Here is an 18,613-nt window from a genome sequence, read left to right on the forward strand (position 1 = left end):
CTTTAGCAGAAATTGAAGTTACTAAGATTTTGTATTTAAAATGGATCATAGATGAAATACCTGATGGCTTCAATGATGCACCTAGAATTACAAGAGTTCCTATTAATGAGGCTCAGAATGCACCTGCTCAAATTGTAGTGCCATTGACTACAATACCTCAAGTTATAACAACAACAACTAAAAGAACTCGTGGACCAGATAAGCAACCACGTAAGAAGAAAGCTATAAAATTAACTAATCTTGGTATTATTTTTCAAGAAATTGCCACTCATCTTGCAGGACTACCAATTTATGATGATACATCCATGCATAATATACCTTCAATTCCTATGAAAAACAATCTTGGAATTGGAAGGAATAAGAAGAAGTTGAGTAAAGAATTATCTATTCTGTATTGTGCTACAGATGATATTTGAGATAGACCATCTATTACAATAGATGAATCATTTTCATATATGATTATAGAAGCCCTTTCTTGCGAGGAAGATGATTTTGAACCTCAAACCATCAAAGAGGCGATGCATTGCTTTGATTGGTCAAAATAAAAAACTGCTTTTGATAAAGAGTATGTCTCTTTGCGTAAGAGGAAAGTCTTTGGTCTAATTGTAGACACTCTTACATCTCGCCCTGTAGCATATAAAATGGTATTAATATACAAGCGAGATGCTCAAGGCCAAATAATCCGCTATAAAGCTCGTCTTGTTGCTCAAAGATTTACTCAACGATTTGGTATTGATTATAAATCCACATATTTTCCAATCATGGATTCAATTCCATTTCAATATATTATTGGAATGACAGTTGATGCCACCCTTGAGATACATCTGATGGATGTAGTTACTTCATATCTATATGGTTCTCTTGATGCAAATATTTATATGAAAGTTCTACCTGGCTTAGAAACAGGAACTCTAAATCAACCTGCTCTAGGAAAGTATCATGGTATTAAATTATGTAAGGCCTTGTATGGTTTAAAATAATCCAGATGAATGTGGTATCAATGTCTTCGAGATTATTTAATTACAAATAATTTTATAAGTGATCCACTAATCTCTTGTTTGTTTATCAAACAAGATAAAATTGATTTTGTGATCATCGCTGTATATGTTGATGATCTTAACCTAGTGGGCACTACATCTATATGTGTTACAGCTACAAACCTACTTATATATGAATTTGAGATAAAAATGGTAGGAAAAATAACTTTCTGCATTGGTCTTTAGATTATGAATCTTACAGATGGTAGCATTTTTTTCTACCAACTAATGTATATTAGACGAATTTTACAAAGATTTAATATGATTGATGCTTATCCATTGTCCACACCAATGGTTGGACGTGGTCGTGATGGTTATGATCCATACCGTCCATGTGAGGAAGAGGAGGAAATATTGGAAGACCAATATCCATACCTCACAGCGGTTGGAGCACTTTTGTATTTAGCTACATCTACAAGACTAGATATTGTATTTGTAATTAGTGTTCTTGCAAGATATAGTGCACGTCCAACACTACGATATTGGAATGGCATCAAATATTTATTACGTTATTTAAAAGATACTGAAGACTTGGGATTATATTACACAAAATCTGCAGATCCAAAATTGGTTGGATATTGTGATGCAGGATATAAATCTGATATTGCAACAGCTAAATTTCAAACAAGATGTGTATTTTTAAGACATGGAGCTTCAATATCATAGAAATTAGTGAAACAAAAAATAATTGCAACTTCATCTAACCATGCAGAAATTATTGCCTTACATGAAGCAACTCATGAATGTATTTGGTTGCCATTAATTGATAAATTCATTCAAACAACTTATAGATTTTTATATGATGATTCTCCAACTATCTTGCATGAAGATAATAGTGCTTGCATTGCACAGATGTAAGTTGGTTTTATTAAAGGCGACAGGACAAAGTATATTGATCCAAAGTATCTTAGTTATACTCATGACTTGATTATTGATCAAACACTTATAATTAAGAAAATTGAATCTAAAAATAACCTTACTGATCTCTTGACCAAAGCTCTTCCATTAAGCAACCATCGCTGAATTACTTATAGCATTGATATGCGGCGACTTACTTTTCTTGAATAAGAAAGTTAATGAGCTCTTTAAATAATTAAAAAAAAATGATGTTGTACTCTTTTTCTTTCATCTATGATTTTGTCCTTAAATAAAATAAGATTTTCTTAGATAAGGTTTTAATGAGGCAACAATTATTGATCTTGGAAGATCATAGAAAAGTATAGATCATGATTCTATATAAATTTTATATTATGTAAATATTATGATGAGCGAGGAAGAGTGTTGAGATCATTAAATGTAGCTGACGCTCTCCATAATATTTACCGTAGACTATAGTAATTACCATAGCTATAGTATTTAGAGTCTAGTGGAGAAGTATTGTTTATCCTCTCCTCTTTTCTCTTCTTGTATATGAGACACAACCAAATGAATAGATTTGTGCGTGTGAAGCTCTCTCTCCTTAGAAACCCTCTTGTATGTATGACTTACTACCACTCTTGTGTGTGTATGACTTACTACTACTCTTGTGTGTCTATATGACTTACTATTATTCTTGTGTCTTTCTAAACATTCTCAACAAGGTGGATCCGCATTGTAAGATTGCTATAAAATACGGGAGCGCAAGATCTTTGTTTCGATAGAAAATTGAGGGACGCCACCTCTCATTTAGGATTCGATAAAGAAGTATAAATCATAAGAGGAGGGTAGATTTTTAATTTGATGAGTTAGAGGCTATGTGAGAACCTCTGTGGTATGTGAAGACCAGTCGCTCTACTTAGGGAAGTCACAGATTTGATGCTGGCTATGACCCCCAAGAGAAAGCAAGCAAGTGAATGCCTTCATTGGAGTCAAGGTGGCCAGTGTATTGGCCAAAAGATCAAGGTTGTTAATAGCGAGTTACAATGGCTTGGGATTAGTAACTGTAAGGCGAGCTTGCGAAAAATGAGAAATTCCAAGTTGTTGGTAGTGCCGTTGATCTGTAACAGATTCTTGATGAATTTTGTGATGCATGTGTGGAAGTAATCCACAACCAAGCATAGCACAAACCAGCACAAAGAAGGTAGAGGTGAGATTGTAGTGAGGTGGTTATCAAGCAGCAATGGTTATTATCATGAATGTGGTGAAAAAGATAATGGTAAAATTCTTTCATCAAAAGAATATAAATTGTCTTATTTAAAGATTGAGAAACAATGAACCTCACTTATCGAAGGTGATTTAGTACTCATAATACATATATTACTAATAAACTTAATTTTTTTGTACTTTATCTTAGTAAGTTGAGCCATTGATAGAAGATTCTTTTTCAATCTTGGAATATATAAGATATTTGAAATCTATATGTATTAATTAGATTTGAGTTGTAAAATAAGATATCCAATGCCTCAAGCAATATAAAAACTATTATCTTCTAATAAAACAAGTTTTGGTGTAGTGATTAAATAATAGTTGTTGAAAAAATCTCTCGAAAGAAACATGTAATTGCTGGCTCCAAAATCCAGATACCACAATTGATCAAGAATATCAATAGATATTGCCATAAATAGGTATACTGGTGCCTCAATAATATAAGATCTTGTATGTTTGGATTTATTCATGTGATATCTTTGTTTTTTGTGACATTTTAGAGATTTATGTCCTTTTTTTCCACAATAATAGTAGATTATATTTTTAGTTTATAGATGGATATGTGAGACATAAGGCAGTTTAGAATAATATTGTTGAGAGGAATTATTACTTGATTTTAGAGCATGTGAGGGTCTATTATTCTTTAAAAAAAAATCTTTCACATAAAAGACACTAGTTTCAGAATTATCATGTTTTAAATAATTAATTTCTATTTGTTGTAATATATTAGATAATATCATTGAAAAGGTTAAATCATTAATTCCACCTTAGGTAGTAATGAATTTACTCCATGAATTGAGAAGAGCAACTAATAAAAAAAATTGATTTGTTACAATTCAATAAAAACACAATCAACAATAGCAACTTTTTCAAGGATATATTGCCAATTTTTTTATAAATACATGAATATCTTCATTCTTATCTATAGTTAAATGACAAAGCTTTTAGTAGAAATGTACTTAAGAAGCTTTATTTGATTTTTTGTAAATACGCTCGATGTAATCTCAAATTGCCTAAGATGTAGGTAGTTTGTATCTTGTCATAAGTTGCTTATTTCCTTAATGCAGAAGTATTTTTGCATGGACTTTGACATCCTTTAAATTCAAGCATGATGTTGCACCAAATTAAATGTATGTGGTGCAACCTCAAAGCCATTAATTACTCCTTATAATTCTACTTGACTTAAGAAAGCCTCTAATTTAATACTCCAAGTGTAATAATTATTTCCAAAAAAAAAGATATTAATGGAATGCAAGAAGAATTATGAAAATCCATAGTAGATGGAGTTTTTTACTTACACTAAAAGAAATGAAGGACAATCAGTACTTTGATATCATGTAAAAAAAAAAAGTACTAATAATAATATAAAGCATGAAGTATATTAATAAAATAACTTGATTATATCATATTCATAAGAGCCTTTTACATTGTCTTGTAGAAAAAAGTAGTTGTAACTTTCCTATAATTATTTTGTAACTACTTAAAGGTAACTCTAAATTTATTAACATATACTAATCAAGCAAATATATATTAGTAAATCTAATAGATTATACAATGGCTCTATGAAACTAGTGTTTAATAAATTATTTTTGCCTAATTTCATATTATGCAAGATTGATGTTGATAGATTGTAAAGGGTGTAAGGTTAAGCGAGTTGAAGTGGTCCAAGAATAAGCAATTAAATAATATACTTTTATACCTCTTGAATCTTTCAACATAATATAGAACTTGCATTATTTTTGTTAAACTTATTGAAATCAATGGAAGTGAAGTCAATTTTGTAAATAGAATATTTATTCTTTTATGTCTGTAACATGTGTATGAAATAATTCTAATGTGTAGAATGAATCTTTTTCAACTCTTTAATGCAATAGATTGTGTCTTTTATATATGAATGCATGTTCATTAAAACCAAGTATAATTTTATTTACTATATAAATATAATTCTATTTGTTTGTTTCTTTTATTGACATCTATATTGAAAATATTTGTTTGTATATTTTCTTATAAACATGTATGTGTGTCTTGGAAGAAATATGAAGATGTGTGATAAAGTTTTTAGAAATTATACTTCTATTCGTTATAATATTTTTACTAACATAAATCATAATATTTGTTAAAAGAGATATTGGAAAAAAAAGGCAATAAATATGTTTATTTTTTAATAATAATATGAAGGTGCGTGATAAAGTTTTTAGAAATTATACTTCTATTCATTATAATATTTTTACTAACATAAATCATAATATTTGTTAAAAGAGATATTGAAAAAAAAAAGGCAGTAAATATGTTTATTTTTTAATAATCATATTTTTATTGTGATGATTCTAAAAAGTTAGAAAATTCAAAGATTCCAAGGCCATTCTATAGATGTTTTGTAGTATACATTATAATGGATTAGATATATGCCTACATTCCAAAGACCATAAAGTTTGGCAAAAGGTTTCAATTAATTTAAGATTTAGGTAGATTTATTTAATATTCTTGTTTTCATATGTATATATATACATACATAAATAACACCAAATATATTTATATATAAATTTAAAAAATTAAAAATTAAAGACTTCAAAATTTATATTTGGAGTTTTATTTTTATTTTTATTGATATTTAAGAGTATTAAAAGTATTTTCTAATGGATATTTTAAAACATTTAGAAATAATCTAATACTAAGAAGTTACTATAAAGTATTACTATAAATTAGTTGGTAGTGGATAAAGGTTACTTAATACAAAATAATAATAATAATAAAAATAAAAACTTGATTGTGAAAATATCAAATAGAATAGATTTTGGTTAAAAATCAAATATAGATAGATAGATAAATAAATAAATAAATAAATTATATTTTAAAAATTCAAATAACATCATTTAATTACTTAATTTTTTTTAAAACATAAAACAATTATAGACATTAAAATAATAATCTTTATTACGTCATTATTTTATTTAATGATTTAATATTTGGAGATTGTAATTAGCCGTTTTTCAATCTATAACATATTTATATATTTTGTTAAAAAATCTTTCGTATTCTTGTGCATTTAGGTTTATTTTGTACATATGATAGTAGAAATAAAAATTTAAATTAGCTTTTTGTATCTAAAATGTTAAATTAAAATTTCGTAAAATATTAATTTATAATTTTTGATGTTTTTATATTATTGGTCCATATTTTCGAGCTGAAATTTAAAGAAAAACATGAGAAACTATTGTAGAGTATAGAAACTAAAAACAAATCTTATGTAAAATAGGATTCAAGAATTTTATTTCTAAAATATAGGAGTATTTGTTTGTATATATTCATCTCTATAAACAAAAAAGATACCTATTTATGTGTTCAAACAACTAGCAAAGTATTCATCAATTTGACAATTATTTGAGAATGATAACTACTAAAAATATAGTTAATTTGTTCTTTTTTTATTGCTCTTAAATATCTCAACTCTTAGAATCTAAAGATCTAATTTTCAAAAAAATATTCATAGAAGTAATTCTAACAATGGTGTAAAAATTAGTAAATGAAGCAAATTTAGGTACCAAAGACTTGTAATCTAAATTGGAACATTGTTGGCTTTGACATAAAGCTCCAACTTGCACATATATATAATGTAATGTATTATTTAATGAACCTTTGTAAAAGACAAGAAATGTCCAACAATCAATTATTGGATTATTTTAATATATATAAACAAGAATATTTATCTTCAAATATTATCCATTGAACAATTCTAGTATCTATAAACAAGAATATTGTTTATCTCTATCATGTGATAGTTAAATGTGATGTCTCAAGAAATATTTAAAATTTATAATTATTTTTAGAAAAAATAATTTAAAAATAAAAATATAAAATAAATAAATATATATATATATTCCTAATTTAGAAAAAAAGACCTTTCTTACTTAAATACATTGATACTAAAACATATGACATATTTTTTTGGCAAATTTATTAAGAAATAATTAAATATAATATAAAAATAATAATTTTTAAGAACATAAATAAATTAAAATACTATTTAATTTTTATTCCAAAATAAAAACTTCAAATCATCCTTATGTAATATAAAATCAAAAGATTCTAAAATATCTAAAAATAAGGCTAAAATTTATAGTAGATATCTAAATTTAAGTAATATGATAATAAAACACATGCCTAAAAATAAGAAACTATAATATTCATGTTGTAAAAATTAAAAATTAAAAAAATATAATAAAATCAATTTTAAAATTTTAAAATCAATAAAATTATATTATTTGAATAAAACATATTAGAATCAATATTTTATATATTATAACCACCATAAAAAATTAATATTTTATATATAATTTAATCTTTTACATATATATATATATATATATATATATATATATATATAATACATAAAAATATATTATAAATATATTATATATTGATCGATTTTATGCAAGTTTTATTTAAAAACTTTTTGTTATATTGTGGATTAAAATGTAGTTATATTAAAATTAAATTCTTAAAATTTTATTTTTAGATTTTAATAGAAATAATAATAATAAAATACCTCAAAAATAATTATTATATATATATATACATAAAAAGAAATTAACTTAAAAATTAAAACAAGTCTAGATGATGGAATAAATACACAACATAAATAAGCCTTTTTGTTGACTAAGAGACTATATATACTTCAAATGAAGTACATAGGAAGTTATATTTGAGATTGCAAATACTTCATAAAGACTTTTTATGCAAGAAAAAGGAAATTTTTGAGGTGATGTTTACAAAGTACAGTTTTTTTTAATAAGGCTTTAATACATATGAAGTTGTCCATATTATACAAGACTTTGCACATTCATATCTACATAAATCCAACAACTATTTTTCTTTGTATACTTTCTTTAATTAGAGTTACTTTTATTCTTCTCCAAATTATAGCTAGATGTAACTTTTTAGTATTAGTTTATAGTATAAATACCTTGACTTACAATTATACTTGACTCTTCCAAATTGTATTTACAATTCTTTTAGTTAGTAGTCTTACAAAGTCCTTCTCCCTTTTGATTCACATATTGTATTTGCTTGCTTAGTTTTAATAGCCATTCATATAATGCTCTTGCAATATTTTGGCATCTTAATAAGTTTGCCAAACTTCACAAACAACAATATTTTACACAATGTGATTTTACTATTATTTATGGAAGTATATATCCATGTGACAATAAATTATCACTTGTTGGCTTAAGTCAGTGGAAATAAGTCTTCTACTCCAATCTTTTTTCTCAACTACTTATATTATTTTGGACACAATATAAGATTCACAAACATGATTATATATATATATATATATATATATACAATAGTGCATACAAAGATATATAAATATTAATATATATTGAAAAATGATAAATCGACCCAAATTTTAACTAAATGGACCCACATATTTCAACCCCATCCTTGTTTCCAACCACTCCCTTGTTTCCAATCATTGCCCCTATTCCAACCCTCCACCCCATCCTTTGTAATGGTTGGGAATGGAGAACGATTAGGAACAAAGATGAAGCCTGCAAGGATGCAATGCTGGTTAAAATAGAGTGGGTTGCTTTAGTAAAATTTGTGTCACTTTATCATTTTCGTATATATATATATATATATATATATATACATGCAATTAAATCTTTGGAAAAAGTTTGATAGAATTATCGATCATCTCACCATGAGAAGAATATAAGTCCTAATACTTTCTTATAGACTATTGTGTAATGCCCCCATTCCCCCACAAAACTAACCCAAAAAAACTCACAACATGAGCTCATCATTCAAGTAAGCAAAGCAAAGCAAGACCCACTAGCACAAAATAGACCCAGCACGTGGGGAAGCTCGGCTCCGCTGCGACAAACAAACGCAATGGCGACGACACCCCACTCACTCACTCCTGCACATCATCAGCCCACGGCGATGGCGCTGTGATGGTGACGAGGACCAGGATTTGAAGAGAAGGGAAGGGAAGAAAGAAAGAAAGAAAGAAAGAAAGAAAGAAGAGGAGACTGGGGGAGAAGGAAAGAGTTGTTGCATCAAGGTTTTGTGGAGATTGTGAAGCCATGGGTGCGATGGTGGCCGCGACGACGTCCGTGTTTTTGAATCCACAGCAGCCTGCGTTGTTGTGCAGGGTGGTGCAAGGGGCTAGGATCATGCCGCTACAGCGTCCGTGGTTTGTCTGCGACGGACGGGAGCTCGGGTGGTTGCTTTGAGACCCATCCTGTGGCCTGCAGCGCGAGGCTTGCGTGATCTGAGCTCCGTCGTGGCCGCGGCTGCTGGTGGTGAGAGTGGGTAATGCTCTTTGCTGCTGCGTGCTTTGTTTGTGTGGGGACTTGGCATCTTTCCGTGGGTGTTGGCTTTGTGGGTTCGTTGAATTGGCGATGTTGCGTTGACATCTCGTGTGGAGCTGATCAATGGAGTGGGCTTGTATTGGGTTTTATTGTTGTTGCGCGACGTGGAGTTTGAACCAAGTGGATTGATATGACATGAGTCATGCAATGCCTCGTCCTGAACGGAGATGGGTTCAGATCGTCCATTCAGTGATTCTTTATCGCTTTTCCTTGCAGTACTTGCAGAATTTCTCGGCCACTCGTTTGCACTTGGTAATGGTGTTTGGAAATCGTTTAACTCATGCCGATTTCCTGAGCATTGTCTACAGATGGAATTGATTGTGGTGCCTGAGTAGCTGTTCACACGTGAGTTCCACCCCATGTACTGGGGCTCTGTTTTTCACTTGATGTGCTGTGTGCCTTGGCATTGTTAATGGACGCATTTTCACCATGTTTGTAAAATCGCGATGTCGTTTCCAGAGACGAGGAAGCTAACAAGGAAATCGATATTAAAGGTGGTGAGAAGAGTGAAGAAATCAAAGTCCTAGACGTTTTACAAACTTCTGATGGTGAAGAGGTTGCAGCTCTGTTAGAGCCCCCGGCAGATTCCATCGATGAAGGCTGCGTGGAATCATTGAATGATGGTGACTCGAACTCATCGTCAGACTCATCGTCGGATTCAGAGTCAGAGGAAGAGATAGAGGATGATGGTGTAGATGCGAAGGAATTAAAACAGCAGCTTATCGATTTTCTCGACGGCAAGGGAAGAGGCATACGTGCTAGCAGCGATACCCGTGACGAGGTCACAGAGCTTATCTCGCAGTTTGAATCGAAAAACCCCACCCCTGCTCCTACGGACTCGCTTAGCCTCTTGAATGGAAAGTGGATTTTGCTGTACGTGTTCTACTGTATCCTATGCTTCTTACTGAACATTAAAAGAAAAATGATGCTACATTTTTTCATCCTTGTACGTGATGTAAAATTCATATTATCTTGTAGTGAGATACTTAATAGGCAATCTTTAGAAGGATGCTAGGTTTAATGAAAATGGCCATCAAGCTTTTGGCATTTAGGGAAATATGTTTAATCATCTGCAGTTAGAGACGAAAACTAGTGTAGATGTAGTCTTGTACTGATTCGACTTCGGGGGGATTTGTCAGTTACACGTCGTATTCTGAGCTGTATCCATTATTGGCTGCGGGTAATCTGCCACTGGTGGAGGTCGCGGAGGTTTCACAGACCATAGATGCACAGGCGCTCTCTGTCGAAAATTCTGTGTTATTTGAGAGTCCTGTGACTACTTCTTTTGGCACTTCTGTCTTCTTTGAAATCCGAAGTCCAAAGTGAATTCTGGTAATACGCATCTTTTCGACTATGTGATACATCAAAAGTTTATTTGTGCAGTTTTCTCTTAAATCAATCTGCAGTAAAGCAATGGGATTATTGGGCCTTATGTTCGTGAGAAGGGGGGCCTACAGACCTAGGGGTGCAGGGACATCTGAACCCTCCATTAGTGCTCTTAACTGCGTCCCGTAATACTAGATTAACTGGAAAGTTCTTGTAGGATAGTCCACGGATGAAGGTCCAAAATAGCAAGATTTGACTCACCCTTCGTTCTGATGTCTTGCTTCTCTTCTAAGACTAATTGTTTTACTTTTATGGTTCCAGGTAAAACTTGAGGAGGGCATTATTTCGTCCCCAAAAGTAAGAGACTCCGCTGAGATTCCTTCAAACTTGGATATAATGGGGCAGAAGATTGATCTGTCCTTTGCTATGGGATTGTTAAAACCACTTCAAGATGTTGCGACGACAATTATTCGAAACCTCTCTGGTCAACCACCTTTGAAGTTCTCAATTCAGAATGACCGGGCACAGTCTTGGTTGCTGACAACCTTCCTCGAAGAGGATCTTCGAATCTCACGCATCGACGGTGGCAGCATGTTTGTCTTTCTCAGAGAGGGAACTACACTTCTGTACTGAGCAGCCCATTTTCAATTTTTGGCATGTTGGTGACAGACAGGCTGCTCTTCTTTTGGAGTAGGAAAATGCTGCTCTTCCCAGCATGCATTCCAATTGTAACTAGCAAGCTTGAAAGGGTTTGAAACTAATTTGCTTCATCCATGTACATTTCAATCACAAAAGTTCGTTGAGATTAGTTGGATCAGTGATATAATTTGACATTCTGTGCAGCTGTATACAACTCTGCTCTTTGTGAATCTGCCCAGAAAAAAGCTCTTCTTTTTCCAGCATCTTGATTGCTCCGGGTTGTTTCTACCAGAGTGGCTAATGTGTATGTTCTTTTTATGAAATTTGAAAGTACAGTCGCAAAACTGACGTTGAATATGCAAATCTAAACCACAATCAAAAGTTTGGTTTTGTTGAATTAAAAGCTGTAAATCAAAAACTGCCCGTTTTCCGTAATTAGTAAAAATACAAATAATTAGATGCTAGACATCAGAAATGTTTTTGTGCAGTGCTCCTTCTGCCAACTTTGGATGTGACAATCTCTCATAAAATCTTAGTGGTTGTTCAAACTCCCCGTCCCTTTCAGTTTTTTGTTGAAACAAAGTTGCTCCAATGTTATTTCCTCACAAGGTTGGAATTTTGTAGTTGGTGTATAATTTGAAAAAGTATTTAATGTATTGCAGTTCTACTTGTTGTATGAGCTATATTTTTTTATTCAATACATCAAAGGCACATGACATATTGAAATGTACATGGGTGAGTAAATTAAATAGTGAGTACGGACCATACTTTTGTGCAGTGCTCCTACTGCCAACCTTCTTAAAATAAAATTTGATAGGAAAATATGTGTCAGACTCCTCCAAATAAAAGGGGAGTTATTAGCAATAAGGAGATTCTAAGTTTGAATGTGGCTGATTGAAATCCTTCCTTCCAGATCACAACCATCAATTCGAATGAATTCACACAAACCTATTTGCAGAATTGAAGCATTGGATCCACAAAAGTTGTGTTGCAACTAATATCCAATTGAAAGACGAAGAAAGCTGGATGAAAAGCAGCTGCGAAGGTTGAAAGTGAGCCATCTGATAGAGACGAAGGAGAGCAGTGTCGAAACGAACCCAATAGGCGAAGAAAGTTTTTTTAAAAATAAAGGGGGGGGGGGGGGGGAATTCCTCTGCGTATTATTGGGGATGATATGTACATAGATATTGCACATCATGTGGAGTTCACCGATGGTTTCTGCCGAAAGGGTTCGTGACGCCTCTACGGCAGAGAACATTGCGTCATCTCCCTAATTCTACCCTTCAAAATTGCGGTAAATATACAGTGTATTCCTCCTCGGCAGCTTCAAATTACTGCATCAAATGACCCTAGCTTCCAAACAAAAAAGGAAAAAAAAGGAAAAAAATGCTTCTCCCTCGCGCCCTATCTTCTACCCTAAACCGGTTTTGATTCAGTACAAACGAGTGCATTCCAGCACGAATGGCGGGCTCCTCCAAAAACTGCCTGCCGGAGATATGTTCGACGAGATAGACTGTACAAATTACTGGCTCATCGACCCGGATGTGGGAATCACTCGATTTGGTTCTCCTCTTCCTCCGAAGCATGAGCGTGGGACTGTACATCGCCTGAACCAGCTCCTAGACTAAACCTCACGTTTGGCTTCGTCGGTTCCTCGCTTTTGAGGTCCTCTCGTTGCCAGCTTGTGCCCTCGGACTTGGCTTCCTCCTCCCCGGGGCTCTCGTCGTGGTACACTTCGCTGCTGGGTCCTTGAGTCGCGGATGATAATTGACTGGTAACGTGCAGAGGACCCTGGTGAAGAGGAGAGCCCAGGGGTTTAGATCAGGCGGAAACGAGAGAATTGGTAGAGCAACTCAAGGAACAAAAAAAGGGCGTACTGGTGGAGGTTAAGAATTATGTGTCGAGTAATACCTGTGGTGAGTTTTGAGATTGCGATGTGCCAGCTTGTTTCGGCTGCTCAAAAATCGGCTGCTCAAAAATCGGCTGCCGGTGCATCTGCAATGAAACGCTGGAGGTATCGTTGTTGATGCAAGCGAAGTAGTCTTGGGGAAGAGAGGTAGGGCAAAATTCCGTTGGTTGTGGTGGGTGCGCTATTGAAGGGTCGTACACGCCTGACGAGGGCTGGGAGCCGGATGCGGCGTATTGGGGGGGGACCCAGATACCGCCCAGTACTACCAGTTTTGGCGACTGCCCCGCACCGGCTGGTTGCGGTGAGGAACTTGGTCTCCGCGTGTGCAGGCGATATTTCTGCACGTAAATCCAAGATTCAGTCCAATCATTTCATGCAAAGCGGTCTACAGTTCTCGATGTAACATTGGGTTTGGTCTGACCACATTATGTTAAAGTAACAGTCTCAAGCCCAATCAAGTTTCACAATGATCAAACCATACCTGCAGATGACTCTTCACTTCGTCATTCGTAAGCCCATCGACTTTCATAAGCTCACGAATTTGCTTCGGCGTGGCTACTGCATTAGCACAATCTTGTTCAGGAAATTAAATTGAAGTCCTAAGGAAATAGTTCAAGTAAATAACACTAATGAAAGGCTAAATGGAAAAAACTTATCTCACCACCTATTCACACCGTGACAGTCTGTACAGAAGCAGAAGCAGAGTTTAGAACAATACATGAAGACCGATAGTCAAATGGAGGATAAAACAGTCACGACTATAATCGATCTGGGATGAAGGAAAGAAAAACTTACTTTGAGAGCCACCGAGCTGATGCAAAGCATTGACGAAGAGGCGGTGGAGCTCGGGAGACCAACACCGACGGGCTTTTCGTGAGGGGTTCCCACCCACACTGGAGCTTCCGGCACCCGACGTGCCATTGGATATCACCCCCATGTCCTCGGCGACAGGCACATCCACAGTCTGACGCCCTGCATCGATGCTGCCAACTTCCGAACCGGATGGTCTTAGGGTGTGGCCAGTCTGGGTGGTGGTGGGCTCACACAACGAAAGACTCAAATCAGCTCCACTACCAGCGGGCCTGGGCGTAGGTCGGGACAAAAAGGAATTTACACCATGCTGCTCCCGTATGAAAGGGAGGAACGCTCCCGTGGGCCGCTGATTTGCGCCCAACAGCATCTGAGAGCTTGTTACCCAGCTGTGCTCTTGCTCCGAGACGCTCAACTCAGAATGCTCCTGCGTAAGCCTCGTCTCCTTCTGTAGGATCCACAAAGCAAGCAAACACCATAAGTCAAGTTGATCAACACAACAGCACCACCCGTGATCTGATTAAACATTCATAATCGTGCGAGAGCAATTGAAGAACAGTGTCCAAGAAATACCTCAGGGGACGCAGGAGTTCTCTTTGACAGCAATGCTTCCGTCATCCACGCCGGCCTCTTGCTGCTCCGGTCTTCGCCCCTCTCTCCATCACTGCTCACACTTGGTTGATCTCGTTCCCATCTTCTTTTTAACGGCATGAACTCTTCCAGCGTATGACGGCAGCCTGGGCCACTTGACACGCCATGTTGATCTTTCCCGCTGTCCATGGAGTTCGCTTTAAGCTGCTGTGGCAAATCCTTCCCACGGAGCAACTTCTCCTTGGAAGTTCTGATAGCTGTCAGGACCCGCGTCATGCGAAAGCGTCAACACAGGCACAAGCAAATCACTCATGTGAAGAAAACTCTACGGAACGGAATCCACATGCTGCAGTCTAAGATGCCTTACCATCTTCAAGGAGCTGTATGCATAGGGGCAGCTCTCGTTTGAAGCCTTCTACTTTTCGCCGCTCTTCTTCTAAAGTGCGCACGTAATCCTCCGCTTTCCGCAAGCTCTCTAGACAATCCTCAAGACATGCCGAGCTATTCCGATGGTCGTTGTAACGTCCATTACTGCTGGGCGCTTGAGTGTTGCACCCTAGGGTAAGATCGATTGGTGAACCCATGCTTGCTCATGTACAGACCTACACAGCCTCCTGTAACCACAAAAAGGACATTGGTTCCAGATCTTGGCATTTCAAAGACGAACCAAATACCACCTTGTTCAGGCTACGCGGGTCTAGCGTTCCCGAATTTCAGCCTCTGAAGACAATGTGCTTGCGTAAGAGAGCTTAAAACTACCGGACACAATCAGGCAAAGGCATAGTGACGCAGTGGCTCGACTCTCTCAACTACTGTACAACCAGTGACTTCAGGGGTCTCCCTTGCACACCCAACTCAACGAGCAGAGAGGAACAAGATAAAATCGTTCCTTAGCTAGATTCCGGAAGAATTAGAACCATATGAACGTTCCAAAAGTTAACTGCAGAGGATCCTACATTATGACAAAACGAAGATGTGTTTAGACATTTCCAAAAATTGTGAAGGGATATTTGGATCCTGAAGACTACTCGATGTTCGAAACGGACTGCGTCGTGCATCGTTTACTCTACCACAGTGAGTGGGTGAATGGGATTTAGTTCGGGTGCGCGAATTGAGTATTTATTAGCTTCAAGACCCATAGAGAATTAAACTTGCATTTTAAACGGTCTGGTGAAAATCAAACTACAAGCTAGTCCCGTTCAAAGTAGATAAATCTCCAAGAGTCTCTGCACATACTAGAAAGAAGCGCCAGGCTGAGTGGAATATGATTAATCTGGTCTGGTGATAAGCTGCGGTGACCAACAGAACTCTAATGAAGTGCTAACTTCGGATATCCAGCCACTCGCTGAGAAGCACGAAACGGCGTCAAGCTATCGCCGCGGCTATGCGCAAGACATCCTCTCAGAATACTCAAACTCTTCGGCCGCAGCCCGAAATCTTACAAGTTACTACTATCTTAAAGGCTATTAAGATGTCTCAATCTACACGGTCGACCCAATTTTTTCGAGCGTGGCGCAGAAATGCAATCAGCAACACCTAGAGAGCAAGGCTGAATCCAAATGTACCTGCATGTACGCCACCTTCCCACACCTCGTTCCAACTCAAAGTCCGACAGAATTTCTCCTCCAGCAAGGGCCCTTTCCAACTGCACAAGAAGTGCCAAACCAGACGGACTGCACTTCCAAACTCGAAGCTCCAAGCTCAAAAGATTCAATCACCTCTGAACTGCGAGCCAATGCCGCAGCCGATTCCAGTACCGTCAAAGTATCTCCGCTCACCAGCCGAGACAAACGTTTCTACCTACAAATACTCGCTCCACGCTTCCGGAATCTGCACGTCACACGCTTCACAGAATCTCATGACTCTTTACAGCAGCAGCAGGTAGGGCTCCCTCGCACAACTTCACGAGAAACCTCGAGAAGCTCTGGTCACGTCGACGCTCTGAACTCCCCCAGCCCCGACCCGACCCAAACGGGACCGATGGGAAATTTTGTGTAGACCAGGGGTGGCGATTGATCGAGTGATTGACAAGATCTACAAAGGTGATACGAAGAATTTCGACGTCGGCCAGAAAAGGGTAGGACGATCCGACGATTCGGAAGCGATCGAAATAGTCGCTGGATTTGCAGTGGAGCTACTGCACAACAACTACCCTTTCTTCCATATAGACAGGACACGGGGGCCGGGGCAGGTGGGGCAAGTATAACCCTCTCGGAATAAACAGGTATATCCTCTGATACCAGAATCACGACTCGGCCTTTTTTATTCACTTGTCAGTCCTCTGTTGAACATCCCCGCATATTCTTTCAGCATCTTACGAGACCATGATTGGCATCACATGCTGTTCCACCAATCGCAGGGCTCTCGATTCTCCCTCGTTTCACGGCATGTTTTAATGCTGTGTCTTCCTCCCTATCTGCCTCACGCCCAAAACTTTAGATCTCTCAGTGGGACTCGGAAAACACTGTTCACTATTGACTGAGCGGCTCGGACCAATTCACCGCAGTTGAAAACTTTAAACCCACGCTCTACTGTGTGAATAGATGCCTCTGAGATTAGAATATTCATAGAAAATTACAAATTACAACTAGCAATACTATATTGGGCATTGTTGCCCCAATTACCAAAGTCGCCCTTGCGAATTTACTATCGTAATTATTCATTTTATCCCAACAGTGAAAGTAGCTACATATCGGTGGTCTTGAAATCAAATGTTCCGTCGTACCTCGGAGGTGGTTGCGTGGGTTGCAACTTTCCCATCACCGGAATATTCCACGTGCATCCATCATGTGTTTCCAGCAGGGAACAATCTCCGCAATCGTGGCACAAAAGAAATCTTCCCTCGTTTGTCATGAGGGTGTCCATGATTGAAGATTTTCCCCCTGCCTTGCAACGCAGGGTTGCATCCAAGGGTTTCGGAAGCAGCTTCGCACTACTGAACCGGATAGTTTAGGTCTGGACGAAGCAGAATATGGCGCCGCGGTTTGGATTTCGGGCTCTGCGGAACTCTTGATGCCTGTATAGGAATTTGGAGGTTCCTCTTGCATTTTCCTTTTTCTGCAGAAGCTCGTTGGGTGCTTTTGACCGGGACTTGACTGCAAGGGTGAAGCACATCACAAGCACGTCGTCACCTTCGCCAGGGTGGACCACATATCACCTCGGACTACACGCAGTGGTGTTGTCAGAAAGCAGTCTCCATTCCCTGAGCACACATCACCGAAGACGCCAAATTAGGCCTCGTCGTCAAAATTCTAGATGAATCGGTTCTTTCCCTAGCCAATCATCGCAAGAGGAAAAACAGATTCCGCCGCTTCGCCCGAGTGGTCACACTCTGATAAGCGCACTGCATCCTGTGAGGCAGAATCTCGTGAACACTTCACCGCGTCTCGGTTTCTATTTCTCGTCCAACTTCACTCCGTCCGTCCTCGTCAAGGACAGTAAGGAAACAGACTGTTCTCATTCGTGATGTCTCGCTTCAAGAGTGACTTTACACACCTCAGATGTACACATTGTGACGACCGAAGCTCCTAGGAGAATACTTATCCCTGACTGCCTTCAAGATGTGTCATGTTTCTCCAGAGTTGGCACATTTCTATTATAATACATTATGAATTCACCTACCAGTATATCCCCCATTCCGTGGGCTGTGGGTGGCAGATTCTCGCCGACTACAGTCGTAAATGCTTTTTAGAACATTCCACCCCTTAAAATGATACCAACGTACTAAATTTATTCCGTTAGGTGATTCGTCGAAGCGCTCGTAGGTTTCTCCCCAGGTTAAAAAGCAGTTTAACTTCGCACCG

General features: G+C 36.9%; 2 protein-coding genes, 1 long non-coding RNA gene and 1 pseudogene across 3 annotated transcripts; 2 read left to right on the forward strand and 2 right to left on the reverse strand.

Annotated features, from left to right (window-relative positions):
• Positions 1-9,053: 9,053 nt before the first annotated feature.
• LOC112286287 (uncharacterized) lies at positions 9,054-11,763 on the forward strand. Its single transcript, XM_090253325.1, has 5 exons — positions 9,054-9,107; positions 9,334-9,476; positions 9,995-10,408; positions 10,675-10,867; positions 11,183-11,763. The coding sequence occupies exons 1-4, from the start codon at positions 9,054-9,056 to the stop codon at positions 10,859-10,861; spliced, it is 798 nt and encodes a 265-aa protein (XP_090109451.1). The 3' UTR covers positions 10,862-10,867; positions 11,183-11,763.
• Positions 10,949-11,494, forward strand: LOC149988349 (plastid-lipid-associated protein, chloroplastic pseudogene; annotated as a pseudogene).
• An 826-nt stretch (positions 11,764-12,589) lies between the features above and the next one.
• Positions 12,590-16,935, reverse strand: LOC112286366 (transcription factor HHO2). The gene is made up of 7 exons (XM_024528177.3): positions 16,376-16,935; positions 15,178-15,424; positions 14,793-15,067; positions 14,205-14,667; positions 13,891-13,967; positions 13,412-13,747; positions 12,590-13,291 (listed from the first exon to the last, which is right to left on the reverse strand). Exons 2-7 carry the CDS (start codon positions 15,392-15,394, stop codon positions 13,052-13,054), a joined length of 1,608 nt encoding a protein of 535 aa, XP_024383945.1. The 5' UTR covers positions 15,395-15,424; positions 16,376-16,935; the 3' UTR covers positions 12,590-13,051.
• Positions 16,936-17,178: 243 nt separating this feature from the next.
• On the reverse strand, positions 17,179-17,668 carry LOC141045741 (uncharacterized). The gene is made up of 2 exons (XR_012218133.1): positions 17,536-17,668; positions 17,179-17,226 (listed from the first exon to the last, which is right to left on the reverse strand). It is a non-coding gene; the product is annotated as an uncharacterized LOC141045741 (long non-coding RNA).
• Between the last annotated feature and the right edge of the window lie 945 nt (positions 17,669-18,613).

Source organism: Physcomitrium patens, chromosome 9 (assembly GCF_059467195.1).
Source record: "Physcomitrium patens ecotype Gransden chromosome 9, ASM5946719v1, whole genome shotgun sequence".
In the NCBI taxonomy this organism is placed as follows: domain Eukaryota; kingdom Viridiplantae; phylum Streptophyta; class Bryopsida; order Funariales; family Funariaceae; genus Physcomitrium; species Physcomitrium patens.

Bases quoted from the DNA above. Each gene is read 5' to 3' on its own strand.
- LOC112286287 (XM_090253325.1), top strand. From the start codon at position 9,054: ATGGCGACGACACCCCACTCACTCACTCCTGCACATCATCAGCCCACG. The intron at 9,108-9,333 runs GCGCTGTGATGG...GCAAGGGGCTAG, and splicing joins ATCATCAGCCCACGGCGATG to GATCATGCCGCTACAGCGTC. The intron at 10,409-10,674 runs GTACGTGTTCTA...GGGATTTGTCAG, and splicing joins AATGGAAAGTGGATTTTGCT to TTACACGTCGTATTCTGAGC.
- LOC112286366 (XM_024528177.3), bottom strand. From the start codon at position 15,394: ATGGGTTCACCAATCGATCTTACCCTAGGGTGCAACACTCAAGCGCCC. The intron at 15,068-15,177 runs GTAAGGCATCTT...GGGTCCTGACAG, and splicing joins CATACAGCTCCTTGAAGATG to CTATCAGAACTTCCAAGGAG. The intron at 13,748-13,890 runs GTATGGTTTGAT...ATTTACGTGCAG, and splicing joins AAGTGAAGAGTCATCTGCAG to AAATATCGCCTGCACACGCG.